General features: G+C 37.3%; 3 protein-coding genes across 3 annotated transcripts; 2 read left to right on the forward strand and 1 right to left on the reverse strand.

The window, feature by feature from the left end:
* Positions 1 to 1149: 1149 nt before the first annotated feature.
* Positions 1150 to 4183, forward strand: LOC137741965 (transcription factor ILR3-like). Its single transcript, XM_068481671.1, has 5 exons — positions 1150 to 1450; positions 2676 to 2738; positions 3206 to 3283; positions 3379 to 3541; positions 3638 to 4183. The coding sequence occupies exons 1-5, from the start codon at positions 1332 to 1334 to the stop codon at positions 3902 to 3904; spliced, it is 690 nt and encodes a 229-aa protein (XP_068337772.1). The 5' UTR covers positions 1150 to 1331; the 3' UTR covers positions 3905 to 4183.
* A 516-nt stretch (positions 4184 to 4699) lies between these two features.
* LOC137741964 (uncharacterized) lies at positions 4700 to 6128 on the forward strand. The gene has a single exon (XM_068481670.1). It carries the CDS (start codon positions 4819 to 4821, stop codon positions 5812 to 5814), a length of 996 nt encoding a protein of 331 aa, XP_068337771.1. The 5' UTR covers positions 4700 to 4818; the 3' UTR covers positions 5815 to 6128.
* A 106-nt stretch (positions 6129 to 6234) lies between these two features.
* On the reverse strand, positions 6235 to 10457 carry LOC137741963 (probable galacturonosyltransferase 12). The gene is made up of 6 exons (XM_068481669.1): positions 10221 to 10457; positions 8298 to 8350; positions 8049 to 8204; positions 7289 to 7879; positions 6881 to 7183; positions 6235 to 6768 (listed from the first exon to the last, which is right to left on the reverse strand). The coding sequence occupies exons 1-6, from the start codon at positions 10429 to 10431 to the stop codon at positions 6484 to 6486; spliced, it is 1599 nt and encodes a 532-aa protein (XP_068337770.1). The 5' UTR covers positions 10432 to 10457; the 3' UTR covers positions 6235 to 6483.
* Positions 10458 to 18382: the final 7925 nt, after the last annotated feature.

The following is an 18382-nucleotide window of genomic DNA, read 5'->3' on the forward strand; positions in this document are numbered from 1 at the left end:
AACCGCCAATAAGAGCTCCCCATCAGACTCAACCAAATAATGTTCCACTGGATTATAGAGAAAAGGTTGTCTTGGCACGTAGGTTATACAATGTTAAATGTTTCTAGGCTTGAAGTGAAACATCGAAGGCACCCAAGGTAAATGAAAAAAAAAAGCATCCCCACACCATAGACATAATATAAAATTCCAACCACATATGCTACTAGATTCAGTTTGATCAAAATCATAATTTCCACGTATACAACTCCAACTCCTCTCTGTCGAGTTCTATGTGCTTATAAAGCGATATCCTTGATAATATCTTATGTTGTCCCATAGGACAAGGATGAAACAATCAGGAGAAGTTGGAGTGGTTGTAAACCTTTTCATCCGTGTACAGATCTAACGGAGGTATTTCCAGAACCTGATTGCAGAAGGGATTAAAATAAAAGAATGTTGTCCTCCCGCTATTGGACGAATTTTCGACTTTTGAGAAAAGTAACCAACCGTGTTTTGAAGAATGAAGTCGAGCATTGGCAATGAGCCCTCCCCCTTCTTCTCCTATTAGATGCGTGCTTCCAATAAATAAGTTGGATGACAGATCAAAGAGCTCTAACGCCTTCACGGTTTTACCATCGACCTTCTTGCTCCAAGGTGACACACTATGTAGGCATGGTGATGATTGCCTGTTTGCACTCAGTTGAACCCATTCCGGAACAGCTCGCCAACTCCTGCACACCGCAGAAATGTGACAAAGATCAAGATGTGAGAGATGTTCAGCTACTTTGTTTAACATATCAATTGGAAGTTCAGATCATATTCGAGTCATAATAAAGTATACTTTTCTTGATACGGTGATATTCATTACTTAATATAACTGAACTACAATGGGGGATTCAAATTTGTCTACGAGGAGGGATTCGAACTTGTCTACAAGGAGGGATTTGAACAGAACTTTGCTCTATCTTCAGAGGAATTCTTTGCTCTAGCTTCTAAAGGAATTCACTCATCTGTATGTGTGCATGGAGGACTTTGCGGCCCTAGCTAGGGTTGCAAACTTCGCTTCATTTTACACACAATAATAAAAGCATGATGAAATAAGCCCAAGCCCAAGCTCATGACATTATTATCTAGGCCCAAACCCAGCACCCAGCACGAAGCGTGAGATGCTGGTTCAATGACGAAGGCGAAACACACACCCAGCACACAACCCACTCCACCTGTGCTGTGCCATCAATCCCCACATCATCATCATCAGCACACAGATTCTTCTCCGCCCCCGGTTTTCGTTTCGAGGGTAGACTAGTCCACAGCCGGAAAACCAACATTTTTTTTTCCGGCAGCCTCCAAAGATGGTCTCCCCGGAAAACACCAACTGGCTCTTCGATTATGGGCTCATTGACGATACTCCTGTCCTGGGAGGGAACTTCGCTTGGCCAGTTCAGCCCATCGCCGGTTCGTCCAGTGTCAGGTACTTTCATTTTTTCTGTAATTTTTTATTAATCAATTGTAATTTTTTTACTAATCATTGATTAATTCCTGCTTTGTGCAATTAATCTGACTGAGACGAATTAGGGTATTTTTTTGGGTTTTCAATTCTGCTTTTATTTTTTGGGTTTCTGGATAATCTCTGAACAATTGGGTCCTTTTTGGTTCATGGGTTGGGACTGAGTGGCTGGAATTTGCTAATTTCAAGATACTTTTTTTTTTTGTCTTATTCCCAATCTGTTGTTTGGGGTTTTGCTTGTGGTTTTGAGTGTTTGGTTAATTGGGTCTGGTTAGGACTGGGAAATGTGTGTAGAGAGAGGCTTAGATTCAAGCTGGTTACTGATTGAATGACTTGAGATTGTACTGTGTTCTTTGTTGGTGGGAAAAAAATATGGAATTTAACCGATACAGCCACATTTTTAGGGTGTTTGGCTGAATAGAAGGAAAAAGCAGCTTTTGTAAGAACAAAGAAGTGACTTCTCCAACAATTTAGGGATCTCTAGCTTTACTGACCAACTGCTTGTGCTATAGGATTTGAGCGAGACATTTGTGGGACGAACAGTACTTGTCCACTAACTGGAAGTTTTCTTGGAAGTTACTGTGAGAGAGATAACATGTCAGTTTGTTTCGATCACTTGAAATTTTTTTCTATGAATTGTAACTTTAGCGGATTACATTTGCTGAGTACTAGTGTTGGTTGGAGTTGTGGGGGTCCTCGGTTATTTTCTACCGAGAGACGAAGATGACTTCAGCGGTGGGGATTTGTGCTTTAGGGGTAACATTGAGTTCTTTTTGCAGTGAGGGTTCCTGATGACAAGTGGTACACATATACGTGTATATTCTTGCATTTCCGTATAAAGGTTTTACAGTTATAGTTAAGCAATGACCTTTACATGTACTGCTGGACCATTTTTTGAACGACTGTTTACAGAAGGCTTCAGAGGCTTGGTTTACATTGTGGATTCGTTATTTGAGCATCTATTATGTTGATGAGCTCAGAAAGGTTTGGTTTAATTGTATGTACTTTTTGGTCAGTTGGAGGTGATAGAGTTCAGAAATGTTTTGAATGTTTGTGTCATGATCTTTTTTCTATTGCGTAATGTTTACTTTGTCCTATGCAAGGGTTTGTATTGTTCATTCATTTTTAGTTTGGGTCGTGTTTATGGTTGCTCATTTATTATTCTATGGCGACTTTATCTATTCTGTAGTGTTGAACTTGATGGGTCATTGGGGGATGCAGAGGGACTTAAGGAATCTGGCTCAAAAAAGAGGTACAAACTTTGACTTTTTCTCATCAAAGAAATCAGAATGTGTAACCGCCTCAAAAAAATTTGTTCTCATTGACTCTGTTCTGCGCTTTATACCTTCTCACGTTTGACCCTTTTTTTGAATGCCTGTGCTGCCGTAGAAGAGATTATAGATTTGTGTTACAGCAGCCTTTGTCGAGGATTCTATACGAAATCTTGTAATCAGCTCTTCAATCACTAATAAGCATGCTTATTTGTTAGTGTTGTCTGGATCATCTATGAACGGTTTTTCAATCGCTGATGATAGATTTCTTTCAATTTCGTGTTAAAACACCTCATGTCATATCTTGACAAATTATCATGTCTTGAAAATCACTGCCTGGAAGTTACATTTTAGCATTACAATTGAGTTGATCAAGGCTAGTAAGTTCATTTCAAATTCATCTTATTCCAGCTGTCTTCCTCTGTCTGTTGCATTTTTCTCCTCGCAGGGTCAGAACTGAATCATGCAGTGGAACAAGCTCCAAGGCATGCAGGGAGAAGTTGCGAAGGGATAGGCTAAATGACAAGTACTCTCTTTTCTTCTCCGCCGTTTATTTGTCTCCCCTTCTGTCCCCTCTTTTGGGGCAGGCTTGTCTTCTCGCTTGACACGTACCAATAATAGGTTTGTGGAATTGGGCTCTATTTTGGAGCCTGGAAGGCCCCCCAAGACGGACAAGGCTGCTATTTTGGTTGATGCTGTACGAATGGTGAATCAATTACGTGGTGAAGCCCAAAAGTTGAAGGACACACATTCAGGCCTCCAGGAGAAGATCAAGGAATTGAAGGTAAGCCTTTGTGTTATCAGTTGATAGGACTTACCGGCTTACATAAAAAAAACTGCTGATGTGACAATGTGCAAAACCTTTTTTTCCCTTGTGCAGGCAGAGAAGAATGAACTTCGCGATGAGAAACTGAGGCTGAAATTGGAGAAAGAGAAGTTGGAACAGCAACTTAAATCCATGAATGTCCAGCCCGGCTTTTTACCTCCCCCTCCTGCAATTCCTGCTGCATTTACTGCTCAAGGCCAAGCTTGCGGAAACAAGATGGTGCCTTTCATTGGCTACCCTGGGGTTGCCATGTGGCAGTTCATGCCACCTGCCGCGGTGGATACTTCGCAGGATCATGTACTCCGCCCACCGGTTGCTTAAGTCGGTAACGTCTAAAATTGATTGGGGTGATTTGGGATAACATTGTCCCAAACTAGTGTATTATCATGTCATTGGTCGTGTACTTTTGTTTAACTGTCTACTAACTGAATTTGGTGGGTGACTTGACTGTATTTGCAACTGCAATTGCAAAACGAAACCTGGGTACTTTTTATGTATTATGCTGGTAATATTTACATGTAAATCGTATGAACTAATAAGTTATTCTGGCAACTTCTCGTTACCAATTTTTAGGTATTATAGTTGTGCGGATCTGCAAAATGGGTTGACCTTGTATAATTTTCCAGCACCAAGCACAGTATAAATTAGGATGCTCATGATGTTATGCATCGACTCAGGCATTGGATAAGGACCTATATGGAATGGATTCACTGCTATTGTGGCGTCTTGGTCCAATAATACAGAAATCGGGGCACCATGTGATAGTTCGTGGTGTTGAATCTATTTCATGCAACTTGCTCTCAAAAGATGGGCTGCTCTTCGGACGACTCCATCCCAATTTTCGTAGTCTGTATGCCCACTAGCAGAGCTCCTATGTAGATAAGAGTTGCATTGTTCGTCTCCAAATAAAGAGCTACTTTCACTGGTGGTGCGACGATGGTAGCATCACAAATTGATTACACGTTATCATGTAACTTTGACATAACAATGTATAATTGATACGAAATACCGTTGATTTGGCATTCAGTTACATCGAAGTTCTCCGAGAAAACTAGGAATTAGAAATCATATTACAGCTGTGGTAGAAACTAGAAAGGTGAATTAATAAACTATCGCAGAAAAAAGTTAAAAAGTTAACAAAAGGTGGAAGTGCTTTTACAACCTTATCTTGAAGTGCTTCTGGCAAAGTACCTATTTCTCTTTCAGCTTTCTTCCCCTACTCTGTCAAAACGCAAATGGCTTCCCACCTTCTCAAAATCCACACACAAACCATCCAAACCCCAAACCCACTGCTACCAACCCACCCATTCCCATTTCCCAAACACCAACAAAACTCTCACATCTTCTTCCCCTCAACCCTCCACCACAAACCCAAAATTACCCCCCTATCCCCACTCTGCTCCTCCTTATCCTCCTCCCCCACCCCACCAACCTCCAAAGAAGCCGCCATCCAACAGGCCAAGACCTGCCTCTCCGCCACCCTCTCCAAGCCCCTCAACAACCTCCGCCTCACCACCAAGCTCAAGAAGCCTAAACAACCCCGATTCCGACTCGAAATCCCCGTTGCCGACGACTCCCCGGAATCCCTCTCCAACCTCGCCCTCCAGCTCTTCCAAGACCTTCCCATCAAACGAAGATCCTCCAAAGTCAACGTCTTGATCATATGGTCAAACGCTGCCTTCGCAGAAGCCGCAGTGAAAGCCTTTGGGGATTCCCCTTCGAGCCCGGTTGAGCATTCGGACATTTCCTCCATCGCCAACGGTGATACCGGAAATTTGAATTCTGCTGACGTGGCGGTGTTTTTGGCGCCAGAGGGAACCCAGCTGGCGGTTATAAAAACGGTTACTGATTTGCTGTTCCCGAGGCCGGTGGTGATTTTCAACCCCAGGTGGGCGTTCGAGGAGGAGGCGGAGTTGGGCGAGCTCGGCGGGTTCGTGGATTCGTTTGAGGTGATTTTTTCGTTCATGGGTTTGGAGGTGAAGGGGCTTTTGAGCAGCAGGAGTGGAGTGGTTTTCAAGTGCGTGAGAGATGGGGTTGTGAGTGGTGAGAAATGGGCCGTTTTTGTTGAAGAAGAAGGAGGGGAATTGAAGATGGTTTCGACGTTTAAATCGCGGCCTTCAATCGGTGAAGTTGAGAACGTTTTGTATAATCTGATGGCCATTAATTCGCCCGTGACGAAATCAGTGAAGTTTTTCAGGGATTTGGTGTCGAATGTGACCGGAAAGAAGTAAGTTTTCTCCAATGACTGTATTGTATAATCTCCGATTGATAAGTTTTGAAGGTGTAGAAGGTGTTTGTTGAATTGTCTGAGTAAGTTTACTCACTTGTGTGTCTGTGTGCTGAGCTCGCGTCACGTTTTTTGTTGCTTACAAGGTAAGACCGAATCATGACGCTCTCCTCCCTTCGACCATGCTTTTCTTTTAAAGAGCTTGTTTTACGTAGTCAAGCAATTCATAGTTCGATGTGGTTATAAGGATCTGATCTCTCGATGTTGTCAAGAAATCCGACATATTGTCTTATGGACTGTCAAAATTCCCTCTCGTTGCTCGTGTATCCTATCATTTGTCAGGTCGCAGTTCTCATTGAGCCTTAGAAGTACGTTGTCTTGCATTTTATTGCATGTTCTACATCTAACATCTTGTCGTTAAACAAAACTACCGGAAGTTCTAATCACAGCGTAAGGGGAAAAAGGAAAGAGGAATACAGAGTGATAGGTGAAGGAATGTGCACTGAGGGAAGAGAGTCCTGCTGATCAGATGCCCGGTGCTGTTTTTTCATCTTGCATTAAGAAGTATTGAACGCCATGAATTGGGGAAGAACTTTCTCTCATTTTCCTTTGCCTCATATACAATACACTCTTTATCATCAACATTTTCGACATATTCCTCTGAAAACCCAACTTACGTTGCCATGATATGACAGCTCTTGATGAATTTATCTGAGAAATCGACATATTTCGCCCAAAATGGCCGAAGTTTTGGAAATGCAATTTCTAGCCAGGGCTTTGCTCTCCCGTTGTAATGGATGACACCAGCACTCTTTACATCAGCAGAACTTGTGTTTTCCTGATATCCCAGTCCCAACATGTGCCAGAACGGATCAATAACTTGGACATGACCGTGGAATGCTATTAGGCCGGGGGGCAACGTTCCTAGGTGCCAAAGGCTCAGGTCTGATTTCAAGTTCTGCATAAAGATACGAATCATAAAATGGGATGATTTAGAAGATGGTAACGCATTATCTCGATAAATTCTTCTTGCGAAAATTTGAAAGCTATAAAGTTGAAACTTCTCTCACCTGTTCAAGCCAATGGTGGTACGTAAAGCTTATGTTGGTTTTTCTCCAAGCATCTAGGTCGAAGATGTTCATGCCATAAGCCCAGGCACATGCATTGGGGTCGAAATTCTTTGATATCAAAGGATGAGAGAAGTTCAGATAACTCCTATACCGCTTTGACATCACAAAGTTATCTTCTCCGTTGCATGTCTCAACTGCTCCATTGACCTTTCCGTTCATTTCGATATCCCATAGCGGTGAAAGATCAGTTTGAACTACTATGTCGTCGTCCAAGAACACTATCTTATCAAGACCAGGAAACAACTGCATCGAAATTTAGTGTAGATTAGCACAAATTGTAGGCAAAATAAGCTTATAGAAGCATTATAAGCTGTCGTAAACACTACTAAACCATAGTTAACATGGTACCTCGGGTAGATGTATTCTGATATGATTCATCAGTGAGTTGTACTTGGGACTAAGTGCTTGCAGCTTAGCTGCAATAACATTAGGCTTCTCAGTATTATTCTTCACAATGGCCGATGACCCGCCTCTAAACTGCGACCTCACCCTTTGGTCTTTCTCCATTGCTTCCAAAACTGGCACCTTCCCCTTTGTAAACCAATCGAAATGGTGCAACGCCTTGACCTCAATTATGGCAGGTGACAACGAATGCAGAGAAAACCACGCTTGCATCGGGTAATATGTCTTCCTGTCTGTGATAATGTGGAGGACAACTTTGTGAGGGCGCAATGAGTTGCGGACAAGGGACGTGGCAACAACGGAGGCAGCAAGCACATTGTCGGAAGCAAGGACAAAGTGGTAGTAGGAGTTGTCGACGAGGGCAGGGACGAGTTCAGCAGAAGGGAGCTGCAGGCGAGCAGCTGCATTGGAGGCGTGCTCGTTGGCCAACCTCAGGGCTAGGCAGTGAAGCTGTTTAGGTATGCTGCTTGACGCTACATGCCGGTACAAGTACTCTTGGATTTTGGCATTTCGGGTTCTTTGCTCAAGAAGTGTGACCTGAAAATTTTGCACTGTCTTATTAACTCAAGATACTCTTGCACTAAGTACATGAGACATCATTTGGTCGAAATTTGGTGACCCTAGAGTTATCGGATTTTTATTGCCGATTACATAAATGTGTTATTGATTACTTTTCGGAAAACTAAAATATTGAGAAAAGAAGTACCATTTCTCGGAGCTTGACAGCAAAGGTCGTTGCGTCTGATTTTCCGTCCTTTATATCAACCATAAATTCGTCTAAGGTTTGAGGAATATCAGATCTTCCTTGTAATTCATGCTTGCCGATGGGTTCTTCTAATATTTGGTATATTACTTCTGGGACCTTTCAGAAATTAATTACATTGTTACATACAAAAATAAAATCAAAGTAATTAAACAATATCTCTTCAACCAGAAGTTGGGATTACGAAATTACCCTTGATTCTGTTCTTCCCAAAATCTTTGGTCCTAGTCTTTTCCCCAAGCAACCTAATCATTAAAACAATAATTATGACTTACAAAATAAATATAAAAAATAATGTGTTTAATTACCACTTAATACTATAGTCTATTGATGTTGTTCTTCACTTGTAAATGAGAGATCTCTTATTCAATTAATGTGTTTGATTAAAAAAATTGTACACGACCGTTCAAGTACTAACTAGTTAATAATATTAAAAAAAAAAGTGAAATGATGAAGAAAATTAACATTTTTAAAAGATCAAGCCTACAGCCAGAGTGGGATGGCTTCAAATCATTATTATTGTATTAAAATACAGAGAAAAGACACTTCAAAACAATTAAGAATTTGTTAATTTTAAGAAAAATTAAAATAAGAGGAGCAAGCCTACGTCGATCAACCAAGTTAGCTTTAAACATTTATTTAAAAATAAATAAATATAATAAGAGATTATATTAATTTTTGTATATAAAGAAAATATGATTTATGTCTGTCAATCCACATATATACTTGACAATCAAGATCATATGAAATTTTCAGCTGTTCAACAAACTTAATGAGAAAATTACTGAGGATATACCTAATTATAAACAAAATAAAATAAAATAAAAGGGAGTGCAGGTTGCTGTCTTCTGCTATTCATCTGATGGCTCGAAATTTATGGGTTAAAAAAAATGAAAATTAGTGTTGGGATAGATTATTATGCTGCGGAGACAACAGTTGCAAGCAGCACATTTATCATATCCTGAATGGAGCTTTGAGCCTTTGCATATAACAGTACCATTTAAAATAATTACAGATACTTTTAAGGTACAATTACTCGTACATACAAATTATAGGACTATATTTTCGAGAAACACTACTTTTTTATTTTATTTTTTATTTTATTATTATTTTAGAGAGAAGCAATATCTATGTGATAGGTGATGTCATGAAATTTTAATATTTTGATTTGCTTATTTTTTGGCTAGATTTGTTGAGGTTTGAGATTTTATCTCCTGGAAATAATTCAAAACTAGTGGAGTTCCATAAAATGTATTTTGTATTTTTATTTCTATAAGTAAAACTCCCTACTTTTAATTAATTTGGCATAGTTCAGTAGATTGGGTAGCACATGACCAAAAGAAAGAGAAATTGTAGCTTTGTTCTTGAAACTTTATACTAATTGGAGCTTGACACTTGTGACATCTTTAAGTAATGATTTTTTTCCGGATAATTTCGTTAGAATTTTGATCTCTTATTTTCTACGTTAATCCTTTTCTTTTCTTTTTTACGAAAATTGTAACGTAGTTACTTAAAAGACTATTGATTTAGGCTTTAACTAGTTTAAGAACTAATACTCATAACTTTTAATTTTAGAAACCGAAGCTCCAATTAAACTAAAATTAAAAAACTAATACTCCAAATATCTCTAAAAGAAAATAAAAAGTTAAATGTTATAAGTTCCTCTTGTTGATATAGTGATTAGAATCTTTGTTATCCGAATAATTTTTCCCTAGCAGATCATTGTTTGTTGCCAAAGACTTAATAAATTAAACAAGCCAATTGTCGATCACCAAAGTTTATTATTGTATTATTATTTGCCTGCAATTGATTTTTTCAAGACAGAAAATGACATCCTTGTATATGAAACCTAGATAATAACCAAGTACTTTGAACACCCCATGATAAGTCTCCCATGTATATCTTAACTATGTACTTTGTTCTTTACCTTTTGTATAGGAATTATTTTCTTATCTACAAGATTGTATTTAATTTCGACATGTTATGTTGTTAAATTCTAAATATGAACTGCACATTTAAACACGAATTCGCTAATAAATTATTTAGGTTGGTAATCGGAAACCCTGAAACCAAAGTTGCTAGAATAATATTAGGTTTGAATGTACATGCACATACCTATTGAAGAGCACTTGCTTTCTCCGTCAATGGTATCCACAACAGTCATCACAAACACAAACCTGAGAAGAAAAGTGAAGAACAGAATGGAGTAGAAGAGCATCCGGTACGAAAGCCGCCTTGACCCGACTTTCACCTTGATGAACTCCCTAACTCCTTTCCCCGGAAACACTGTGACATGCCTCAGGCTGGGTGATATGTGAAGCTGCATTTTTGTTGTTTTGCTCAGGACACCGACAAAACTAATACATACACACCCAAAATGTTGTAATTTTTGGGTGAGAAATGGCAAATTCCAGTCTGATCAGGCAAACAAGGACAGAGTAGAATTGCAAGAAGCAATGTCGTGTAAAAGGAAGGGTTTTGATGGGGGGGGGGGAGGGGGTGTTAAGGTAGCTATCTGTTACCTAACCTTGCTTAGTTTTTGGGCTATAGTATTATTATACATGTTGAGAGATATATGAGGAGAGGGTTGTTAAAGAGACAGAGACATGGGACTGGTCGTGTTTGCTTTTCTGGTTTTGGGGGTTTGGCTTTGTTTTGAAGGAGGGAAGTTGTGGGAGATGAGAGAAAACAAAATTATAATTATAATTATAAAAGATAACAAAATAATAAAGCATTCAATGAATGTTCACTTTTTCATTCGAGGTTTCAAATTTAATTATATATAGATTATATATATATATATAATACAATATATTAACGTATTCAATGTTTGGTTTGGTGTTTGCTTGGCTTTGCCTCCACATGAGGTTCTTATTTCAAAGAGCTTGGACTGTGAGAAAGAGAGTGTTTGACAGAACTGGGCTTCTACATGGAAAATGACTCTTCCTCTCTCTCTCTCTATGGGCTTTTGGTTGTTGGAGTGAAATTGCAGGAACATTTTGATTCTTATGTATATTTATTTTCAAGCAATTGTAATTTGTAAAAATTTGTAATTGCCTCATTGCTAGTTTTCCTATTTGTCATTGTTTGAACTTTGACTACCAACTGCATCAGTCTTGGTTAAGAGTATTTGTATTTGCACCCGACTTATTGAAAACAGAAAAGGAAAATGGGACCTTTTATTGCAAAACTCATAGATGGTATTTATTTTTATCTTTTCCTTTCACATAGTATGCACACTTTTGGGCAAGGTAATTTTGTTTAGGGAATTTTAACAAAAAGCTTCCAGTACTATTCACTTTAACGAAAAATCATATTTTTACACTAAAAAGTCAATTTTGGTACTATTCAATTTTACCCTTTATTTTGTCTTTATCGTTAAACTCAAAGTTTTCAAAACTTTTTTCATTAGTTTTTCTTTTTATTTAAGGAGACTTTGGATGCAATCCCTAGTCACTAGGGATGACAATGATTGGGTTTAGAGATGAAAATGCTATATCCATCCTCATAACCAAGAAAACTAACCATATTCATAACCGCATATTAACCATTGAGGATTATCCATAACCATATCCACCGAGTAATAGATTTCCTATATATTAACGGTTATATCCATCTTCGTCAATAAAAAAAATTATTTATTTCGTTGTTGAATATCCACATATAAGTCATCAAAAATATAACAATACTTCCTGGAGGTACTCATGATAAGCCAAATATAATAGCAAATTAATGTATATTGGTCCCATGAAAATAGCAAAGGGATGATAAAAGCAAATACAAATGCCATATGGGAGAAAACGAAACAAATTATCCAATAATTCCAATACTTGTGAATATCTTTCCGCCTACTTCTGGAATAGAGGTTGACACTACCTATGCATGTAAAGCAATCAACAATCTAGTCAGTAACATAATAGGGTTGTAAATTTGCTCGAACAATTTGAGCCGACTCATGTTTAGCTCGTTCAAGCTCAGTCCTTAAGTTGAACGAGTTGAGCTTGAACAAAATATTAGGATCGTTGGAAAAAATGAGTTGAGCTTTTGAAGGGAAAATTTGACAAAATTAAGATCATTTGAACATCATAGATAGAGTTATTAACAATTAAAAGGCAGAAGTAATGAGTCAATATTATATTATATATTTTACCCTAATCTTAGTATAATTTGGTAATTATTTTGGTAGAATTTTGATATTTTGCTTTATATTTTCAATATAGGACATTCAACTTCCTCTGAAGCAAAACATGATTAAATAGACGAATTTTGGAGTGATTCAAATTGGAGGATGTTCATGTGTCAAAATTTGGGATTTTTCTACCAAGCGGTTATTTTCTGGCGATTAAATAAAGGAGCAGTGCGCATTGCTGGAAAGTGACAGTTCTGGGCTTAAATTGCGTTTTTGGAGCCCAAGATGACCTCAGATGGGTTCGTGGCCTTCTAGAGAAATGTTCAGAATAGTTTAAACTTTCAATCCAGCAATTTTGGGCCAGTTTTGGAGCTGATTTGGATCCAAAACGTGGCTATGCAGATTTCTAGGCGAATTTACCAAGTTAATTTAGGATTATGTTTCCTAGTTTATTTCAAGTTTTTATGTTTCCTAGTTTTATTCTAAGACCTTTTACTAGGATGATTTTAATTAGAGTTGTATAAATAAGCCTTTTGGCAAACCTAGCGGTTTTTTTTTTTGGGTAGAACGTATGCAACTTTTGGGAGAAGATTTTGGCTAGAGCTTAGAGATTTCAAGACTTATATTTTCAGGTGTTTTCATTCTTTTTCTAGTTTAATACAATTATGTTGATTTTAATTATAAATATGCGTAACTAATTATTTTTGTTAGGGTGAGGCCATGATCCTTAGCAAGAATATGTAGTCTCTTTAATTTTCTTATGAATTTATGCATGCAAGTTTTGGATTGTTAATCATTGTGCTTTAAACTATCTATTTGTCTTAGTGATTCGCAAATATTAGGATATTTAGAAAAGTAATTTGATGCAATTTTGGTGGAAGGCTGTCCCTAAAATAAACTAAGGCTTCTTGTGGTTAACATGTGTAACTACATAGGATGGACAACACATTTTAGGAGTTATATGGTTTTTCAAAAGGTTTTCACAAAACTTAATGAGTCTTGCATGTTCACATTCGATCTGAAAGCCACAGACGGGTTGCATGTTAGATATACGTTCTATATTGGGTGTTCCAAATAGCGCATACTTTAGGAAAACCTAACCTTCAAAATATACATGTGTAATTCATAAGGAATTAGAAGAACTACGTAGGATTGTTAGGGTGACGGCGGAACCCTAGTGTTTTTCCAAATTTGTTTCTCAAAATCTTTTCTCTTTGTTTTGTTTCCTTTTTAATTGGTTATTAGTTGCTTTCCCTAAATTACTTTTATTAAATTTTTTTAATACTTTTAAATTCAAAATCAACATTTTCCAATCTTTACTTTCAGATAATTAACTAGGATTAGGGTTTTTCATAAATTGTTTTAAATAATCCTAGCGGAAAACAACCTTGCTTGAGCCGTTTATACTACAACAACCTTATTCTCTTGCAAGTATTTTGTGTGATTTTATCACTACTTTGGCAGGTGGTAAAATCCCTATCAAGAAGCATGTTCATATGCACTCAAAATAATTTTTAACCATAAAATTCAAGGCCTAGTAGTGTGGTAAACAATGACTCAACTCAAATTTACAAGAAAGAGTTGAAAATCCATTATACGTTTATAGATTTCTCTTTGCATACGCAAATGCTAATTGTCCAAGAGAGAGCTTTCATCCCTTTACTTCTTTCTCCATGGATTCATGATGAATAGAATCTCCAAAGTTTCCAAGTGAGGGAACCTCTAATTTCTCCTTACTAAGGAAAGATGAGAAGAGGAGATAAGTAACCTAGAAGGAAGATTGATGCTAGTGAATCTTCTCCTATAAGCCGGCCTTGTAGAGAGAAAATGAGAGAGAAATGTTTCACAATTCTGCCTAACAAAACCCTATAGTGAGGCTAAGGTTATAACTCCCCTTCTATAGTCCCTCAAACTTGAGTCACTAAATGAGAAACCTAACCCCCTCTTTCTATAGTCGGCCATTGGGCCTTTATGCCCTTTAACTTTCAGTTTGTCATAAACTTAAGTTAATGAACTTGACGGTTCAATGTCCAAACTAACTCAAGGTCTAATATGAACCTATTCGTTTGATTGATGAACTTATTAATTAATCCTAGCAATAAACAATTAAATCATTTAATTGTACTTACTCAATTCTATTGTACTCTTCAATCTCTACCTTACACAGTGTACAGTTTATTAGGTTCTAATTAGTGAGACAGTTAGCGATTAGAACTCTTACTAATTGATTGTGAATTGAAAATTATCTTTTTTTTCAATTCTCTCTTTAATGAAGATTAGTGATTTCTAATCTTCAGGACTTCCACAAGTCATGAATGACACCTAGTAGTATGTCATGGCTACTCCAAATAAGCATAAGAAGCTGAGAACCTATTTAGTTGAAATTACAATGCAATACGGTCATTCTCTAAATCAATACTTTTGATCACGTTGTTTGGTTGATAGTTTATTCATATCTACTATTCAATGTGATTTTCTTATTTATGATTCTCGTGAATCTGATTTGGAATACACTTCCTAAATCATATTCATGTGATATGGCCAGAGACGCTTGAATCATATCATAGAATATTCTTGTTCAATAGTTGAAGGTTAGAGATCTCTTGTTGTACATTCACATGCCTTTGTGAATAAATCAGTATCCCAACAATGCCCTAAGCAAACCCTGGGCTTATGACGCATCATCGATTGACCAAAGATATATCAACAAGACAATTGTGGTGTCTCAAGTCAAAGGACAATTTTGCGTTATCCTAATTAGTGAGTCCTCATATCACATGAGTACAAGAACTTCTGTTTGATTGTGTTCAGTGAAATCACTCTTTATTAAACACCTACATACTTGCCTTATTATCTTTTACTCCAATGACTCGAGATCAATCGCTCTTTGAAGAGAGAAGACGTAGTATGTACTAATCTTAGTGGATTATCAATGCCCAATTGACAATCCTATAATTAGGAACATTTAGAATATGAAAAGTCTCGTGAATCTATCCTCTCTATTACATATTCCTTAGACTTATTATTTAAGCGTATAACATTTAATGAGATGACAATAAACTTTTCTCTTAGATCAAACTAATTAATTTAATATGTGAAATGCCTATAAAATCTTATCTCTTGATTAGCCTTTAGGGCACATCTTCAACAGCTTAAGCTTTGGTATGTTGGTACATTCGGCTCACAAAACTCATGAACAACTCGTATCTTTTTATCTGTTTTTTTTAACAAACGATAGGATAATCTACACTAGATACATTTAAACTACGGGAAGGGGAATTCGAACATGAAACCTCAGATGCAAAAACGAATGCTCTTAACCAAGTACGCTACAAGCCACTAACTCGTATATACTTTTGTTGGATATGCAATTCAACTTATTATTTATGCACATATCCTTGCAATACTAATATCAGCAGCTTGGTATTATGATAATTTTATTAGAATTTGATGAAACTTAAGTCCAACTAAACTTAAGCTTGAACTTATTTAAAGAATGAGCTGAGAAAAGCCAATCAAGAGCTCACGTTTAATATGCAATCATTTTTAAGTAGTTATCTTATTATTTTGTGCTCATACACTTGCAATATTAATACCAACACTTTGTTACTAATCTATTTATTAATTTTTTATGAAAATTAAGTCGAACTAAACATAAGCTTGAGCTTGTTTAAAGAATGAGTAGAGAAAAGCCAATCAAAAGCTCATGTTTAGTTTACAAATGAGTCAAGCCGAGCTCGAACTTGAATTATTATCGAAGCCGGTCTTAAGCATGAGGTTTCGAACTTGAGCACGAATAATATTATCTCCCCATTTACACCCCTAGGTACATTCCTCCGAAGAAAATGGGTCCATCCATGATCCAAACTGCTAGCTGCTGGCGTGTTTGATTGCAAAGGACAAGTCCCGACATTGGGATGTTACTTTACATTTCTGCACATGTTCTCTGGTATGACTATGGCTATCCCGGTTTCAAGTCATTGTTGACTGACCCGGTTCAGCTGTATTATCTTCTTTTGCTTTGTATTGTTCTAATTTGCAAATTTTTAACATTCTATAGGGCTCATAATGAATTCTATTTTTGTTCTATCGTGTATTATATGTATCGGATTAATATATGGTTTAATGTGCAGTCAAAGATTTATGGTCCGTTTGATAATCATTTCGATTTTTCTTTTCACTTGTAGAAAAACAAATGAAAACTTGTTTGGCAACGATTTTTAGTTTTCATTTTCCAACAAATGACCAAAAAGTGAACTAAAAAATGAAACTAAAGCAAGTGGTGAATTGGTATGGTGGTTAGGGTTTTCCTCTTCAACCTATTGCGTTTCGGTTCAAACCCTCCCTCATCCTATAAGTTATATTATTGTTTGTAATAAAAAAATAAAGATTAAAAATGAAACGATTATCAAATGTTCCACTCATAAAAAAATTATCCAACAGTTAAGGATGCCGAGGTGTACAACTATATATTTGGTGCATACTAGAAAATCTCAAACCTTAAAAATATTAACAAAAATCATGTTTGTTGGGTGTATTTATTTGTAGTTGGGTGTCCTTGGTAGTTGCAGTAGTAAATCTAACAAAAAAGTAGTAGGATTTTCTCCCCTCCTATTCTCATCCCCTTCCCTCCTCTCCTCTCACACATTGCTTTTTGTCTTATTATCTCAATAAAAAAATGGGACAGAATCCTCCTCCAACAAAAAATGGGAGGGTTCTTAGTGAAGACAGTAACCCAACCTCTTATAAGCCCATGCAAGGTCATTCCTCCCATCAATGTGGGACTCATTCTTAACATGCCCCCTCACTTGTGGCGAATTTTCAAGCCTAACATGTTGACAACACAGCGGGGTGACGTGGAGCGCATGTGGCTGTTTAACTTCACATGTGGGACAACCTGCTCTGATACCATGAATAAAGTTGAGGTTCCACCATAAAACCAATTGGCAATATGGGAAGTAGCCCAACCTCTTATAAACCCATGCAAGGTCTTTCCTCCCCTCAATGCGGGACTCATTCTTGACACTTAGGACATAAGGTTTCAACTAAGTGGTAAAAGTAGTTTGCTGATAAATGAGTTGTGGACTTCGGAGTTTATATTAGGGTTGAACTTGAACCTATGGTTATTAATAAGCCCCTAAGAATTCCTTTCATAGTAAAAACACTTAAAACCCCATTTCAAAGAAGAAACTTAATCAGGACCAATTGTTCTAGAGTGCATTTTTGCTCACCAACATGTAGTCATTGGATGAGTATGGTTTAATCTATATGCTACACAAGTCTTGGAATTTAAACTGATCTAACGGAAATTAGTTATGGTGGAGATTTTCACCACCCCTGAGCAACTATGCACTCATTGAACTACATCTAATCCTTGTTTTGCATGAGACAGGTCCAAGAAATGCATGTCCTTACACTAGTGTCTCTTTGGTGCTGTGTAGCTACAATCATTTCAACAACCAGAAATATGATGGCTCGGTCATCCAAGAAACCTGGAAAATTTTGGCTTATGGTTACTTACTTTTACGATTTATATGCACTGCCGATGATTCTGTCGTAGTCTCGGGACACCATTCCACATCTCCCACAGTATGGACGGGAAGTAATATGGACAAATTTCATGATTTCCACTAGGAGATGGAGAACATATTTGTCTGTTGCCGTAGGAACCTGGCATACATACTCGACTTGTCCTTGTTTGAATATTGGGGAGCCGGGTTAAACAAGGACATGGTTCACATTGTTGTAAACTAAGAAGAATAAAGTCGAGCAGGAAGTTTAATCACACTTTCCTCAGTTTGAACTTTATATCAGATGTCATAGAAAACAAGTTTTTTCTTGTTCGTTTGTCCTTCTCTTTCCTTGCTTCCTATCGTCCCTCGATGATTTTCATTTCTCTTTGTGTTGCTTATTCTAGGTTTCTGAGACTAATAGATTACGGCCAAAGAAAAACTGGCTATAAAGCCATCAGCTTGACAACGATTATATCCTAATCTCAAACCAACTACTGAGCTCCCATAACTCCAATACAGTATTTACTCCCAAAACTCCAATAGTGTATCTACCCGCCCTCTATTGTCCTTTCGTCCCTTTGGAACCCCGAAAAACCAAATAAAAAAACAAAACCAAGTACTAGTATTGTGAAACC

The sequence above is a fragment of the Pyrus communis genome, chromosome 8, assembly GCF_963583255.1.
Source record: "Pyrus communis chromosome 8, drPyrComm1.1, whole genome shotgun sequence".
NCBI classification, from domain to species: domain Eukaryota; kingdom Viridiplantae; phylum Streptophyta; class Magnoliopsida; order Rosales; family Rosaceae; genus Pyrus; species Pyrus communis.

What these genes read in the sequence shown, in the direction of transcription:
- LOC137741963 (XM_068481669.1), bottom strand. Translation starts at nt 10,431, where the DNA reads ATGCAGCTTCACATATCACCCAGCCTGAGGCATGTCACAGTGTTTCCG. An exon ending in CTGTCAAGCTCCGAGAAATG is followed by an intron (nt 7,880 to 8,048) that starts GTACTTCTTTTC and finishes CAAAATTTTCAG; the next exon opens with GTCACACTTCTTGAGCAAAG. An exon ending in ACCACCATTGGCTTGAACAG is followed by an intron (nt 6,769 to 6,880) that starts GTGAGAGAAGTT and finishes ATCTTTATGCAG; the next exon opens with AACTTGAAATCAGACCTGAG.
- LOC137741965 (XM_068481671.1), top strand. Translation starts at nt 1,332, where the DNA reads ATGGTCTCCCCGGAAAACACCAACTGGCTCTTCGATTATGGGCTCATT. An exon ending in GCCGGTTCGTCCAGTGTCAG is followed by an intron (nt 1,451 to 2,675) that starts GTACTTTCATTT and finishes TCTATTCTGTAG; the next exon opens with TGTTGAACTTGATGGGTCAT. An exon ending in AGAAGATCAAGGAATTGAAG is followed by an intron (nt 3,542 to 3,637) that starts GTAAGCCTTTGT and finishes TCCCTTGTGCAG; the next exon opens with GCAGAGAAGAATGAACTTCG.
- LOC137741964 (XM_068481670.1), top strand. Translation starts at nt 4,819, where the DNA reads ATGGCTTCCCACCTTCTCAAAATCCACACACAAACCATCCAAACCCCA.